The 14188-nt window shown below is 35.0% G+C and overlaps 3 protein-coding genes across 3 annotated transcripts; 2 read left to right on the top strand and 1 right to left on the bottom strand.

The window, feature by feature from the left end:
* Nucleotides 1–3393: 3393 nt before the first annotated feature.
* LOC140969837 (zinc finger CCCH domain-containing protein 52-like) lies at nucleotides 3394–5992 on the bottom strand. The gene is made up of 3 exons (XM_073431345.1): nucleotides 5673–5992; nucleotides 4933–4993; nucleotides 3394–4432 (listed from the first exon to the last, which is right to left on the bottom strand). Exons 1-3 carry the CDS (start codon nucleotides 5743–5745, stop codon nucleotides 3661–3663), a joined length of 906 nt encoding a protein of 301 aa, XP_073287446.1. The 5' UTR covers nucleotides 5746–5992; the 3' UTR covers nucleotides 3394–3660.
* Nucleotides 5993–6554: 562 nt separating this feature from the next.
* Nucleotides 6555–11750, top strand: LOC140969766 (enoyl-[acyl-carrier-protein] reductase [NADH] 2, chloroplastic-like). Its single transcript, XM_073431214.1, has 13 exons — nucleotides 6555–6758; nucleotides 7794–8057; nucleotides 8737–8846; nucleotides 8940–8995; nucleotides 9076–9160; nucleotides 9237–9284; nucleotides 9527–9601; nucleotides 9676–9787; nucleotides 9864–9915; nucleotides 9996–10047; nucleotides 10140–10197; nucleotides 10764–10862; nucleotides 11402–11750. Exons 2-13 carry the CDS (start codon nucleotides 7796–7798, stop codon nucleotides 11557–11559), a joined length of 1167 nt encoding a protein of 388 aa, XP_073287315.1. The 5' UTR covers nucleotides 6555–6758; nucleotides 7794–7795; the 3' UTR covers nucleotides 11560–11750.
* A 689-nt stretch (nucleotides 11751–12439) lies between these two features.
* On the top strand, nucleotides 12440–13900 carry LOC140969772 (uncharacterized). The gene has a single exon (XM_073431224.1). It carries the CDS (start codon nucleotides 12606–12608, stop codon nucleotides 13629–13631), a length of 1026 nt encoding a protein of 341 aa, XP_073287325.1. The 5' UTR covers nucleotides 12440–12605; the 3' UTR covers nucleotides 13632–13900.
* The last annotated feature ends 288 nt before the right edge of the window (nucleotides 13901–14188 follow it).

The following is a 14188-nucleotide window of genomic DNA, read 5'->3' as shown; positions in this document are numbered from 1 at the left end:
ATATATTTAAAAAATGCATATGGCAAGTAATTTAAAGAGTTGANTATAGTTAAAATGTGTGAAAACATTTTGTTGATATGGAATAATTTTCTTCGTTGGGTAAATCTATTGAACCATGGCGTTTGAACAGTTATACAATTTAAAATATTTGAGTCGCACAATTACTATCAGCTTTAACTTTTGATAAAACGTCAAACACTCGGTCACTCAGTTGGTATCAGAGCCAATGTCATAAGTTCCATTCTCATTGATTGTAACTAGTGCAATTACATGGATAAAGATTGTTGAGGTGCAAGAATCGTCCTTGTTGTGTAAAGCGATTGAATCATATGACGTTGGACTGTTATATTATTTAAAATATTTGAGTTGCATCATTACCACGATCTATAACTTTTAATAAAACGACAAACTTTCGATCCTACACAGTTTTGAAATGAAGAAAAAAATTTCATCAAATGTGGTTAGTATTCAATCATCTGGCTTTATTAATATATATATTATCAATTTTCGTGTTTTATATAATGTTGATATCTCACATCAATAATGTTTGTTGGTGATATAATTCAAAAGAATAAATATTTTAAAATTCCGCTTTTGAAAAATAACTCAATCATATATTAATAAAATAGGGTGTACTATCGTATAATTGATATAATATCATTTAAACATAATTTTTTTAAAATGCATGTTTAATTTCTGATAGGTTAAAATCATAGCACAATTCGAGGTTATCTTCTTCCAAGTCAGGTGGATAAGATACGAGGCAAATATCAACTTTGCAAGGTCATTAAAATTTACTGCACACATCTACAAGGTTATCTTTTTCATCCATCCAATCGAAACCCCAGTATGGTAGAAGCCGCTGGGCACCTATCCAAAACGTGTCAATATTATTAAAAAACAACTCAATGTTAGTGGATGTCAATTCGAGGAGATCGGGTTGACAATTAATATTATCTAAAAATTGATCTACACGACTCGACTCAACTTGAAAACTCACGACTCAAATCATGACAACTTTTCACAGCTTCTTTTTCAAGGAATTGGTGCCGGATCGGAACTGGGCACTATCTAGCCGCTGGAAGGCAATATGTGGAGTACGATAATGTATAATATGGTTTGGTACTGCCTTTATTATCTGGAAGTAGCATAGTTTTATAATCAAGCATCAAGTCTTCAACCATCAATCTCTATTTGAAATTATATGCGATTGTCATTTTCACTTTATAACATGAAGTATATAGATATATTAGTAGAACTGAGTAAGTATAGTAATTTTAAATTAGTTATAAAATAATTATAAAAAATTAAATTAGTTATAAAAAAGATTGTATAAACACGCGAGAGTCGAAAGATTATCATTACTATAAATTATGTCAAATAAGTCACTTTTTATAAATTTATTTAAATGAATCCTTTCTATTTGTTAATCTCTTACTATATATTAAATTTCTTCCTAACATAGTAAAAGATTTGATATCATGGTCTATTTTTATTTTATTATATATTAATAAGGTGTCGAGTTTTTAATTCAAAGACCCTCTAGCTTAGTGTACGTGAATTTTTTTCAATAAAGACACCACGAGCCTTCCCATTTTATATGATTTTTCATTTAAATTTGTTATTTCAAATTGTATTTTAGTTCTTCATTATTTTTGATAATTATCATATGACCTTCATTTAAATATAAATCAATTTAATTACAAAAAAAAACACTATACAAGCACTCAACGAGTGTCAAAAACACTAGTTTTTAAATTATGGAAGCCGGGGTAACAACCCGAGTTCCTTGGTTTTTTGGTTATTTTTATTAAAATTAATTGTTGTTTTTATTGAATTAAAATCCCCGAGCTTCCAACTACAACGGGCAAGGGCTACGCCAGAAATGGGTAGGCCACGACACAGTAGCGCTTTTTTTGTTTTTGTTTTTTTTTGTTTGTTTTACATTACCTTAGGAAAGTGATCGTATATTTCATTATTTTGTATCTTGAAATTAATTATACGTGTTTCTCAAATTAAACATATGGTTTTTTTTAAAATTACAACCCAAAAGAGATGTATATTTCCTAAATATTTATGGAACTTCAGACAAATTTATGAGTTCAGATATACGAATATATTTAATTTTACCATAAAGAGACATAATATTCACATTCGTTGATTCCACATGAATTCACATAAGATCCATCTATTTAATAAATGAATATGCTTCAACTGTTGTGCGATGCAGTAAATGTGTTATTAGTATTAGTAGACTCGACCAAGATGACAATAGGACATGTTTGGCTAACGTGGAACCCGTCCTGCCAAGAAAAATTAGGAATCGGAACCCAAACCTGGTCCATCTCAAAACCCGACAGATTCAATCCAAATTGGACCCTTGAACCTCGTTAATCCGCTATACATTTATCTAAAAAAACTTAAATAAATTATTATTAATAATATAATAATTATATATACATACATATATATTAATGAAATATATATTACATAATATGTACATCTATAATTATATATTGTGTAGTATATATATTTGATATAATATTTATATGTATATATTATATATCCAGTATGCAATATGCATAGATATAATACATATCATAAATGTAGATATAATATAATATACAGTGTACTGTATAATATACACATCTATGAGACAGGACCGGGGCGAGTCCACCCAAACCTGTGACCCACCATTGGACCTGTTGACGCCCGGGTCTATTTAGGGGTGTCAAAATGCGACAAGACCCGTCAACCCGACACGACCCAACACGAAAATAATCAGGTTCGGGTTGAGGTTTTTCGGGTTCGGGTCGGTTTCGGGTTAGTGCCAGGTTAGACGGGTTTCGGGTTGGGTCGCGGGTTGACCCGAAAACTTTTTTTTTTGAAAATATTACCTATATTTTTATATATTGTATGTTTGAACAAAATTTATTGTATATTTATATTATAAATTTTCATCATTTAATATTTATTTGTATTTTTTTAAATTTTTTAACAATTGTTTATTTAATTTAGTAAATATACTTTTAATTTTCTACAATTAAACTTTCAAATTTAAATCGAAAATTTTGTTATTATTTGTTTTAATTAAAATATTACTATTATTTTTTCGAATTTTTCGAATTTTTTTCAGTAATTTTTAAAAAAAAATAAAAAAATTCGAGTTAGGCGGGTTAGACGGGTTCGTGTTCGAGTTGGGCTCGGATCGGGGAAAAAAATTCGCGGATTGACCCGAAACCCGACTCGATTGACACCCCTAGATCTACCCAAACATGTGACCAGCCATTGGACCCGTCCTACTACCCGTTTGCCCGAGTTTTTAACCCACCCGAACGAGAAGGTTTAACCCGGGTTGGGTTAAAAAGCCATCCCTACACCCGATAGCATAGAAAAGAACAAAGGTGTGATGGCATGAAAGTTGTAGCAATCTCTCCAAAACCGAAGTACGAGGAAATTATCATCTGGCACATCCAAAGAACAAGCATTCTGCGACCTAAAATTAAGTCTACACTAATACAAAATTTAACAAATTATCGGAATAACTACTTCAATAGCTATACCTCCAAAACCCCAAATTGCTAGATCCAATACAGAGCAAAACTAGACGAAATAGCACAATAGATTAGATGAAAGAACACTAAACAATCAATCAATCAATCACAACACAGATCTGCGCAGTTCAGCTTCCCCATGAGCAAAGTGGCACCTATCACCAAAGGTGCAGGAACCTTTAGAATAATTGTCACAGAGCTTTGTCTTGAAGTTCCCACCTGCAGCAGCTGTGACTCCGGAGCCACGTACAAAACCACCTCCAGGACCTCCATATGCTTTTCCAGGGACGTTGACGGAACCAATGTTAACAATAAGTTCTCTTACCATTGTGCTTGCTTGATTAATTTGTTCAAACGTACCCTCAAGCTCAATGTTCCTAAGACTTGGATCAGTCTCATGCTCACGGATCGCTAACTTGGCTCCTGTTTGCCGGGATATCTGCTTGGAATTTACTCCACCTTTCCCAATAATAGCACCAACTAAGGATGCATCAACACTGATTTTGGCAGTGGCAGAGATACCAAAACTCGCTGCAGGTCCTGTCACTGGTGGCTCCAATCTGGTTCCGAAACGGCCAGGAATAGCTCCACCAGCACGAGGATCCTCCTGAAATGGCACATTGGGTTTCCCAAGCTCCCACTCACCATGAGCAAAGTGACATTTATCCCCAAATTTGCAACCTTCTGCAGAGTTGAATTTGTTGCATATTTTCGTTTTGACAGCAGCTGGAGCAGAACCACTTTGAGTTGGAGGTGGCGGTGCCGTCGTTCTCTGGGCAGGAGCAGGTGCTAGTTTCATCATCTTGGCAACAGCATTATAGCCACCAGGAACATAGTGAAGAAAATGGCAGTTCTCGCCAAATGGGCAACCAGCAGTGCTGTAAAAAAACAAAATAATTGAGCCACCACAATCAGAATAGTTGCGAAAAATAGCTAGATAATCAACACGAAAGAATCATGTCTTAAAAGCTCCCAACAATGTTTCTACAAAGCCAATTATTTTAATTTACCTTAAATACGAAAGAATCATGTCTTAAAAGCTCCCAACAACGTTTCTACAGAGCCAATTATTTTAATTTCCCTTAAATACCGCTGTAGCCTACTTTGGGAATCGATTAACTGTTCAAGGTTCACCTTGCACGACCAGACAAGTAGCATATCTCTTGGATATTAGTGCACGCCTAGAGTGTTCATTGCTTGGGTCTTATGAGCCTCGCACTTGAGGCGCATCTTTAACAACAATATTTTAACATAACAGGTGTAACAGAAACACCTACTATGATTGCTATTACAAATATTGTAATTATTATTAGCATTAGACGTTATTATAGTGCATTAAAAATTTTGAATTTTACATTAGACGGGTGGAGATTTGAACCTGAAAAACTTCGTGCATGGCTTCGATTTGCTTCCTATACCACCTGGTAAGGAGTCCATTTCTGTTGCAAAACATTAATTACCTTATCTCAGTAATAATTTCCTTTGATTCTTACCATTAATGCTGTAAATCTCTAATAGAGCTTACTCATAAATAGTGTAAGATTTAAAAATGCAACTCAAATAAGGTTAACGAGAGAATCTTTAACTACCAAATACTAGGAATAATAGACTTAATGCTCAACATAAATTCCGATACCGTTATAGTCTTGATAAATAGTTCGGATTCTTCAGAAAATTCACTCCTTAAAAAAATTAAATAAAAACGAGAATTTTCTTTTTTTTAAAAAAAAATGCACCCACTTCAGTTTCATACCCACGCTGAAAATTTCAGGGGGGCAACCATAAAGCTTTATGACTACCAACAGAAAAAAGTTAATGCTCATGCAGCTCATCCAAATTTATTTCCCTAGAAAGGATTCACAATTTTTTTCCCGACTAATGCAGACTATTATCTCGGACAAGGTAAACCTGGATTCGTAAGAAAGAGAAAATCAAAGAAACCAAGAAAGAATATGAACGAATGGATCAGGTACAATACATCAGACGATTGAGCTCTTCAGTTACGCAAATTACAACTAAGCAAAGCTTGCTGGTGCTCACTAAACAAAAATGCGCGCACACACAATTCAAGAAGAAAAAATAAAACCTCAGTTAAATCAAAACCCGCAAAAAATGAACCTGGCTTGAATTTCTTGAGACCGCCATTAGCATTGACACCGAATTCACCTCCGCCTCTCTTGCGTGTGTCCATAGCTCGGAAGCTCACAGATCGAAGTTCGAATCCAAAGATAACAGATTCGAAGAAGAATATCGATCTGACACCCAAAAATAGGAAGTAAATCAAACTGTCGGTAGAGAAAATTAAGAAAAGTAAACAAAATGAGGGGTCAGCAATGTAGCCCTAGTTCCTGAACCCAAAATCGGCTCTAGGGTTATCATCGACAAGAGAGAAGCAAACAAAGGAAGACAGAATAGTAAATTAATGAAATATAAAACCAGCAAAGTGTATTTTATTATTATTAATTATATTATTATTATTATTATTGAAGTACTTTTATTATTATTATTGAATTTTTTAAATGAGAAATAAATGAGAAAACGGGATTAAATCCAGTTAATAGCTTGATTTCGACTGCGTGGACTTGGGCCTATCGAACAATTGAAGTTTATGTAGTAGCCGGCCCTGTCCGGTCCAGTCCACGCAAGCATTTCAAATCTTGGGATGGACAATTGAGTAATTATCACAAAATGAAGACTTGAAAATAGGTTGTTATTTATTATGTTATTCACACACATATATATATATATATAAAATATATAGTTTTGATATGCTGCACACTTATGTGAGTATCGATGAGGTGTCACTCACTTATTGGATGTGATGAAATATAGAAAAATTGCGCATCCGATATGTGATAAGTGATACCTTTTCACCATTTGGCCCAAAATCTAAATTTTGTTTGTCCAAATTTTATGTTTTTTTACGATAAATATATGTTAATAAAAATAGGATTAAAATTAAATTTGTAAAAAATATTAATATATTTTTCGATGCCTATGGTGACAAAAACGAGCTCTCAATAACTCACTTCCAGAGCGGCGCTTTCAAAGCTTCCAAACAGTTCAAACCAACCAACCAACAAACAGACATTAGCATTGTTTTCATCGAAACCATATTTACAAATTCATTCTACATTTGAATCTGCCACAAACGAAAGTAGCCCAGAATCAAATTGGATTTTCTCCAAAAGAATTACAAAAAAGGTGAGCATCCCGCTACCTGATTTAAACAATCGTGCTTCTGCATTTCAAAAAGGAGGAGCTTTTTCAATGCTTATTTCGGGTTCAATTTATGAGGATCTGTTTGTTTTCTTGTCGAGATTTTTAGTGGGTTTAGCTTTTCGTGGTGTCATTGTGTCAAATCTTGCCTTTTTTCGGTATTTCTGGTGATAAGTTTCTCTTTAATCGAATACAGAATCAGATTTGATGGTGCATTTATATTATATTCTTGGAGTTCACATGATAGAAAAAGGGTAATTTTATAATGCTCCAAAGAAATTGTTAAAACCTGGAAAACTGGTGTGGACTATGGAGCCTTATGCATCCGCTTTTTGATATAGGCTCTCTTTCTCAGATTATTTGTATTCTATGCACGAATGTTTGTTTTTCCTCCATGAAAGTTTGACGAGCTTTGCAACTTTCCACCTAATTTAAGCTAATGATTTACCAAAGATTATGGTTTTTTTTCCTTATTATGCAGTTGTGTGAACTCGGAAACTTTTTCTGTAATCCACCAATAAACTGGCAGTAAAACTTTTGTCTTGATTTCAATGCTAAATAAGCGATCTGTGCGTGCTCTATATACAAAATTTATACGGAAACTTGTTGAAAATTGAACTGTGTAGAGTATGTTGTTATAGATTAATCATATTCACGAGAAAAAGAAGGAAAAAATGACATTCGTACACTGTTTATAAAAAGAAGAACATCGTGAAATGAACATAACTCTTTCTTGTTTGAGTTTGTTATACCCCAAAAAAGAGAGAATAAAAGAATTGATAAATTTCTCTCGCGTCTCATCTAGAGGCAGAATTTGAGCGCTCACAGCATACTTTACTATTAGCCTTCATAATGTTAGTTTATTGGCTACATGGCTTAAGGGGATTTTATCATGATTGCTATTTTGTTTATTTGTCCGAGCTCTCTTATCCCGTTTTAACTTGCTAAATCTAATCACATGTTATCCACTTCTTTTTTTTTTTTTTTTTAATTTATTATAAATTGCATGTATCTTAAAAGCCATGGCTGCGAATGCAACTCCCAGAACCCAAATTGTGGCACAAAGGCCTGCTGTTTCTGCATATCATAGAATTTCAAGACCAAATTTTGCGCACATTGGGAGTAAAACTAAAGGAGTGACTTGGGAAAAGCTTCGGTCTGCAACACAGCCATTTTCCAAAATCTTTGAAGGCAATCAGTTGAAATATAAAAGGCATATCATAAAGGCTATGTCGGGAGCAAGCGATAAACAGCCTTTGCCTGGACTGCCCATTGATCTCAGAGGTTGGCCCTTCATGTGCTTTTTACTGTCATTTCTGTTTCTCTGTGTCAACAGACAAGCTTTTTCCAAGATTGGATAAATGATAGGCTTATAACTGTTGCCAAAAACTTCCTATTGGATCGAGCTTCAGAATAGTAGTTTTTGACATAGTATCTGAGAAAAAGTTCAATATACATGGACTCAAAAATTTTTTAGTCAGTCTTGGTACTCATATTTGGGCTTCTGTTACCTTATGTTTGGCCAATACTCGTTACCTTAAATAGATCGGAGCTTTTGTTGAACGCTCTCCAGCCAATACTTGGAATAGAAAATTATTGTTCCCCCACTTTCTATCAATCTGAGCTGTTGGAATTAGTGGTTGTTAATCATTACTCGGTAGCTTCCATTGTGCATAACCATTTTAAACATTTGTTTACCTAATTCATGACTTCATCCAATATTTACCATATTAATTTAGAAAGAAAATACTGCTTTGTTTCAAGAAACATGGAGATTCTCTTAAACTCCGCCTCAAATGCCAACTTTGTTGTTTTAACCATCATGTTTAAGAAAATGGTTTAGGAAATTCCTGCTCTTATTTCTTATTTACATTGGTCATATCTGCATTGTTGTCGAATTTGTTGCAAAAGAAAATCATGGTTATTGAGCTCAGCTCACCAAAATATTTATCATCGTTTGCAGGGAAGAGGGCATTTATTGCTGGCGTGGCTGACGATAATGGGTATGGTTGGGCAGTAGCAAAATCTCTTGCTGCTGCAGGAGCTGATATTCTCGTTGGTACATGGGTACCTGTATGTTATAAACTCTTATGTTGTCCCACCATCTCCGTATAATATAAATTCTCTGCACATTTGTTCTTTTCTTCATGAAAGTCTTTGTCTTAGGCACTAAATATCTTCGAGACCAGTCTACGACGTGGAAAGTTCAATGAATCACGCGTGTAAGAATCGATTTTTGTAAGTTGTGATCTTTTTACCATACTTGGTATCTGGATCACTGATCAGGAACTTGATGCCTTAGTTTGCCAGATGGTTCTTTGATGGAAATCACAAAAATCTACCCATTGGATGTAATTTATGATTGTCCAGAGGATGTTCCAGAAGATGTGAGTTGTCTACTGGTATTTCACAAATGAGATGTTTTCCTCAGTACAACCTCTATTAATTTGTACTATGGTGCAGGTCAAAACAAATAAACGTTATTCAGGATCCGACAATTGGACTGTGAAGGTTCTTAAGTTATTTTTGTGTTTCTTATACATTCTACTTTTCTGTGATGGCCCTTGAAACTTTGGATCCGGTTCTTTCCTTCTTTTAATGGCAAATGCTTCCTTTCTTAAATACCAAGGACCTGTTTTTTAGTTCATTTCCAGCCATAACATCTAAACTCATTAGGTTTACATTTGAATCTGAGTGTACAGATTGCTGCATTTTTAAATTCACCTTCCTGAGAGTATCTTTGTATCTTTTAGGAAGCTGCTGAATCAGTGAAAAACGATTTTGGCACCATCGATATCCTTGTGCATTCACTTGCCAATGGTTCAGAGGTATATTTAGAACTCAGTTATTTCGTTGCATTTTCATGTTTATTTCAATACACTTGTTTGGGCATTTCATGCAGGTTAGTAAGCCTCTTTTGGAGACATCTAGAAAAGGTTATCTAGGGGCCGTCTCAGCATCAAGCTATTCTTTCATTTCCTTACTCAAACATTTTGTTCCCATCATGAATCCAGGTACGGATCGAAACAATCTTAATTTTTTCTGGTATCAACACAATTTGGTTTCCTATATTTTTCTCTTCTTTGATAGGTGGTGCTACAATATCTCTAACATACATCGCATCTGAAAGGATAATACCGGGGTGTGTGCTCGTTTAGTTCATCAAACAGGTTTTATTCTATTGTATTCTGTTTCACATTTAAGTTATCACTTTGTTTTCAGATATGGAGGTGGCATGAGTTCCGCAAAGGCTGCACTGGAGAGTGACACCAGAGTGAGACTTTCTTTGTTTCGAGGTTTATAGTAATTGTGCATATTCTTGAGTTACAATCAATGCTCACAAAAGGTATCATCTACTGTATAAAGGTGCTGGCTTTTGAAGCGGGAAGGAAACACGACATCAGAGTCAACACAATCTCTGCAGGTATGTTAAAAAATTATACTCGTGTTTGGATGAATTATAACTCCAAAAAAATATGGCTATGTTTGGATTTGTTTATGTTGTTTTTCATATTCCTGGGAATTATATTAGTTATCGACGGGCATCGGAGATTAAGTAATATTTTTAATAGTGTCGGTTGTTTTTAAAAGTTTAAAATATAGTCTTGAGTGTAAAATAATAATAGTGTAGTTTACAGGTAGTGATAGAAACTCATATTCGAAGTACCGATTATATTGGAGATATACTAGAAGGGAAAATATGTTTTGTCAGAAGAAAAGAGGATAACGTTTGATTTCATTTTCCAGAAACTAAAGAGGGGCCAGTAATGAATCCATAAGTTACCATAATATTATGTGCCTTTGCCGGCAATGTTCTAAAGTGTGGTTGGTTCTTATTCTACTGCAATGTTTGGTCTATGAATGTAAACTCGAGCCGCTCTCATGTTAGCATTATTATGGCGTGCAACAGTAGTAATTCACTATCATGTAAGAATAACAAGAAAGTCTAACCTGTTTACATTGTTATGCTTATGGACTTGAGTATAACAGGCCCATTAAGAAGTCGTGCTGCAAAAGCTATCGGTTTCATTGACATGATGATCAACTATTCATTGGAGAATGCCCCTTCACAGAAGGAATTAACTGCAGGTGAGTCGTCTTTACCTCCTATTTGAGTTGCATTTTGGTGCTCAGGTAGCATTTAAATGCTTTAGGGAAGGCTGCAAATGATAAATGTGATTAAGATAGCAAAATATTTCGACCATGGTTTATCACTTGTCCTAAACTTGGAAACACAAATCAGTAGTAATTTGTAAGGGAGAAGTTGCCCTTATAAAAAGCATCATTCGGTCACATTGGTGTGTTTTCTGTCAATGTGCCTGAAATGCATGTCATATGATAAAATATTGCATCCTGCAAAAATTAAATCGTAAAGCTGAACATAATGCAATAATGGAACATTGCTAGGAATTGATGAAAAGTTCAATTTAAAGCAATGGTTAGGAGGATGAAATAAATATTTAAGAGAAAAAAATGAATATGAGATAATTAAATCGGCTAGATGTAAAATATTCCAGAAAATGAGTCCGAACATAGGCACGATCTTTTATCATTGTTGGAAGGTATCATTTTCATCTTCAGGACTCGATAATTGATTCACATGTTAACTTGTTATGTAAATTGAACAGAGGAGATTGGGAATGTTGCTGCTTTTCTTGCATCCCCAATGGCTTCGGCTATCACTGGTTCTGTTATTTACGCGGATAATGGTCTCAACGCCATGGGGGTTGGGGTCGACAGCCCGGTTTTTAAAGATCTTGATATCCCGAGAGCTAAACAAAGTTAGAGATCCATCCTCCCATTCAGAAGATTAGATTCTGATTTATGAAAATAAATGTTGGGACTCTTTTGAACAGGTGAAATCGCGACTTGTATTCTCTCCTTTTCGAGTATTCGGACTGAATATCGTGGTTGTATGTTGTATACCACCATTTTTCCAGACATCATAAGCATTTCAGAAAGAACATTTTAATTTTAGTGCATGCACTTTTCATTATTGCTTTGGAGAACCCGAAGGGTTTAATTTCGTAAGCTCGTGGATTTTAACTGGTTTTTCTAAAAAGTAAAGCATTTTTGGACACAATATGGGTTAAAAAATAAAAAATTCATGCGTGGAAAAATAATATTTTTATTTTTTGAAAAAAAAAAAAAGATAAAATAGAAATCCTTAAATCTCATTGTCATAAGCATTTAAAAAAAAAAAGAAAGTTGCATTCTCTTTTTCAATTGGGAAAACTTGTGTATCCAAAAGCACTCTATTTTGACCAAAAAACAAAACAAACAAACTTGTGACCCGGGAAATTAATAAACTGGGGCAAATTATTTGATCGAATTTGAGACGAATATATAAAGATTTTTGTGTTTGTGCTCAAGTTTATTTATATTTATTTTGGAGTTTGAATTTAATTCGAACTCAAGAATGTATATAAATATATAGATTTTTTAATATGATTGCTCGTGATATTGCCCAAAAAAAAAAAGCTCAAAAAAATTATATATAAATAAATAATTATACAAACAAGAAACACTGAAGAAAAACTCAATACCTGTACAAGTAAAATTAGTTTGAAATCCACATAATTCCAGTTTGGAGCCAATCGATGTACAATTTTTAAAAATGGAAATTGATAGAACCCCGGTATTTTTCAAAAATCAGGAACCAGAATTTTCTATTTTATTTTTGAATTTCGAAATCACCTAAAACAGATAGGATCTCTCGTAAAATATTGAGACCTATATCAGTTCCGCCACCACCAACAGAATTCCCACCTCTCTTTTCTTGGTCATCACTCGCAACCCACAGAGGAAATTTTTCAGTAGTGATCACTCAATATGAAGGCTTCGATCAAGTTTCGCGATGACCGGAAGCCTTTGTTGAGAGCTAAAGTCCCGATAAACATCATGAGTTTCCCCTTTCAATCCGGAGTTGTGGCCGGAGAATCCAAGGAATTATGCCTCAATCTCGCCACTTTCTTTGATTCTGGCCCTTCACTCAAATTCTCGTATCGTCCGAACGATTCTCAGAACCCCTTCACCTTCGTTTTCAAGAGTGGGATTGGGCATTTCGGATCCCCGAACAGAAGCCCTCTGAACATGAGCGCCGAATTCAACTTGATTGGCAGCCGAAACCCTAGATTTTTCATCCACTTCAAGCCCGAGTTCGGCGATTTCACGCTCAAGAAATCGCACTCCTCCGAGATTGTCAAGGGTCTGGGTGGCGAGAAGTTCGACGGCGGCGTGGGGAATGGGGACGGTTTTGTGAGTAACGGGTATTTGAAGGGGACTGGGTTCTTCTCGTCGTCCGTTGAGTCCAAGGCGGCGGCGGGGGTGGTGTGTGGTTTGTTGAAAGGTGCAGAGATGAGCGCTAGAACGACGTTACCGATTCCAGATTTCGCTCTGTTGAACTTCCGATGGGGTTTAAGGTTTGCCCGGCATGAGACCGCAGCTGCGGACACAGACGCGGTGATGGTGGGTAAGCGGGGTGATCGAGCTGTAGGAATCGGGCTGCCGCTCTTGGTTATGAACAAAATAGGAATCGAGCACATGACAAAATCAAGGCCGATAGCAGAGAAAACAGAGCCTGGACCCAAGTATGCTGAAGTAGCAGACGCCTGTTTGGAGATGAAGAAGCACATGGAGCTAATTCAAGCTGAGAATGGCCTCCTGAGCAAGGCCTTGCGCGATCTGAGGTCAGACATATCTGCCGGAAAGATGGATTTTTTACCATATGACCGGAATAATTACTCTGCTGGTGCCGAACGGAGGAGCAAAGGCGGCAAGAAATTGCCTGAAATGAAGGGTTTTGATGACAAATCGCCGGTCGGAGAAGGCAAGGATGAGTTGAAGGCATTGAAGTGAAGTGAAGCTCAATGTTCATGGTTCATTTGGTTGCTTTTTGCATGTTATATTTTTTTTTTTTGAACTTGTGATTTGCATAATTATGAAGGTTGAATTGTTTATCATTGTGGTATTTACCTAGACTATCCTTTTGAATTTCATCACAATTAATTATCAAGCAAATCAATAAATTTGTTATTATATATTTGAAACTCATTAATCAAAATACAACCTCAAAATACTATTGAATCAATCAATTCTTTCAAAAGTATCGGTTAAATAAAATTCTTTCATACGGTCTAAGAATCTTTTACCCACGTTCAACGTTGTTCTTTTTGTTGAATAGAAAGAGTTCATTTAAGCACGTTATACAAAAGGAAAGAAAGTAAAATTACTAATAATTACCAAAGATTTTTGGAAATAAATAATTCAAATATTAAAAAATTTCTTCGCTACTTGTGCATATAATAAGATATGCTATATATTAAATATGTTAAAGAATATGAAGAATGGAAAGAATATAAAAGGATATTATTTAGGATTTTGTAGAAGAATTGATAGTGAATTGAATAGAAATA

This window comes from Primulina huaijiensis, unplaced genomic scaffold, assembly GCF_012295235.1.
Source record: "Primulina huaijiensis isolate GDHJ02 unplaced genomic scaffold, ASM1229523v2 scaffold42781, whole genome shotgun sequence".
Taxonomy (NCBI): domain Eukaryota; kingdom Viridiplantae; phylum Streptophyta; class Magnoliopsida; order Lamiales; family Gesneriaceae; genus Primulina; species Primulina huaijiensis.
This window is presented reverse-complemented; position numbering and strand designations above follow the sequence as displayed.

Bases quoted from the DNA above. Each gene is read 5' to 3' on its own strand.
- LOC140969837 (XM_073431345.1), bottom strand. From the start codon at position 5,745: ATGGACACACGCAAGAGAGGCGGAGGTGAATTCGGTGTCAATGCTAAT. The intron at 4,994-5,672 runs GTTCATTTTTTG...GTTTTGCAACAG, and splicing joins TCTCAAGAAATTCAAGCCAG to AAATGGACTCCTTACCAGGT. The intron at 4,433-4,932 runs GTTCAAATCTCC...GTTTTTTTACAG, and splicing joins CCATGCACGAAGTTTTTCAG to CACTGCTGGTTGCCCATTTG.
- LOC140969766 (XM_073431214.1), top strand. From the start codon at position 7,796: ATGGCTGCGAATGCAACTCCCAGAACCCAAATTGTGGCACAAAGGCCT. The intron at 8,058-8,736 runs GTTGGCCCTTCA...CATCGTTTGCAG, and splicing joins ACTGCCCATTGATCTCAGAG to GGAAGAGGGCATTTATTGCT. The intron at 9,916-9,995 runs GTGTGTGCTCGT...CTTTGTTTTCAG, and splicing joins TCTGAAAGGATAATACCGGG to ATATGGAGGTGGCATGAGTT.
- LOC140969772 (XM_073431224.1), top strand. From the start codon at position 12,606: ATGAAGGCTTCGATCAAGTTTCGCGATGACCGGAAGCCTTTGTTGAGA.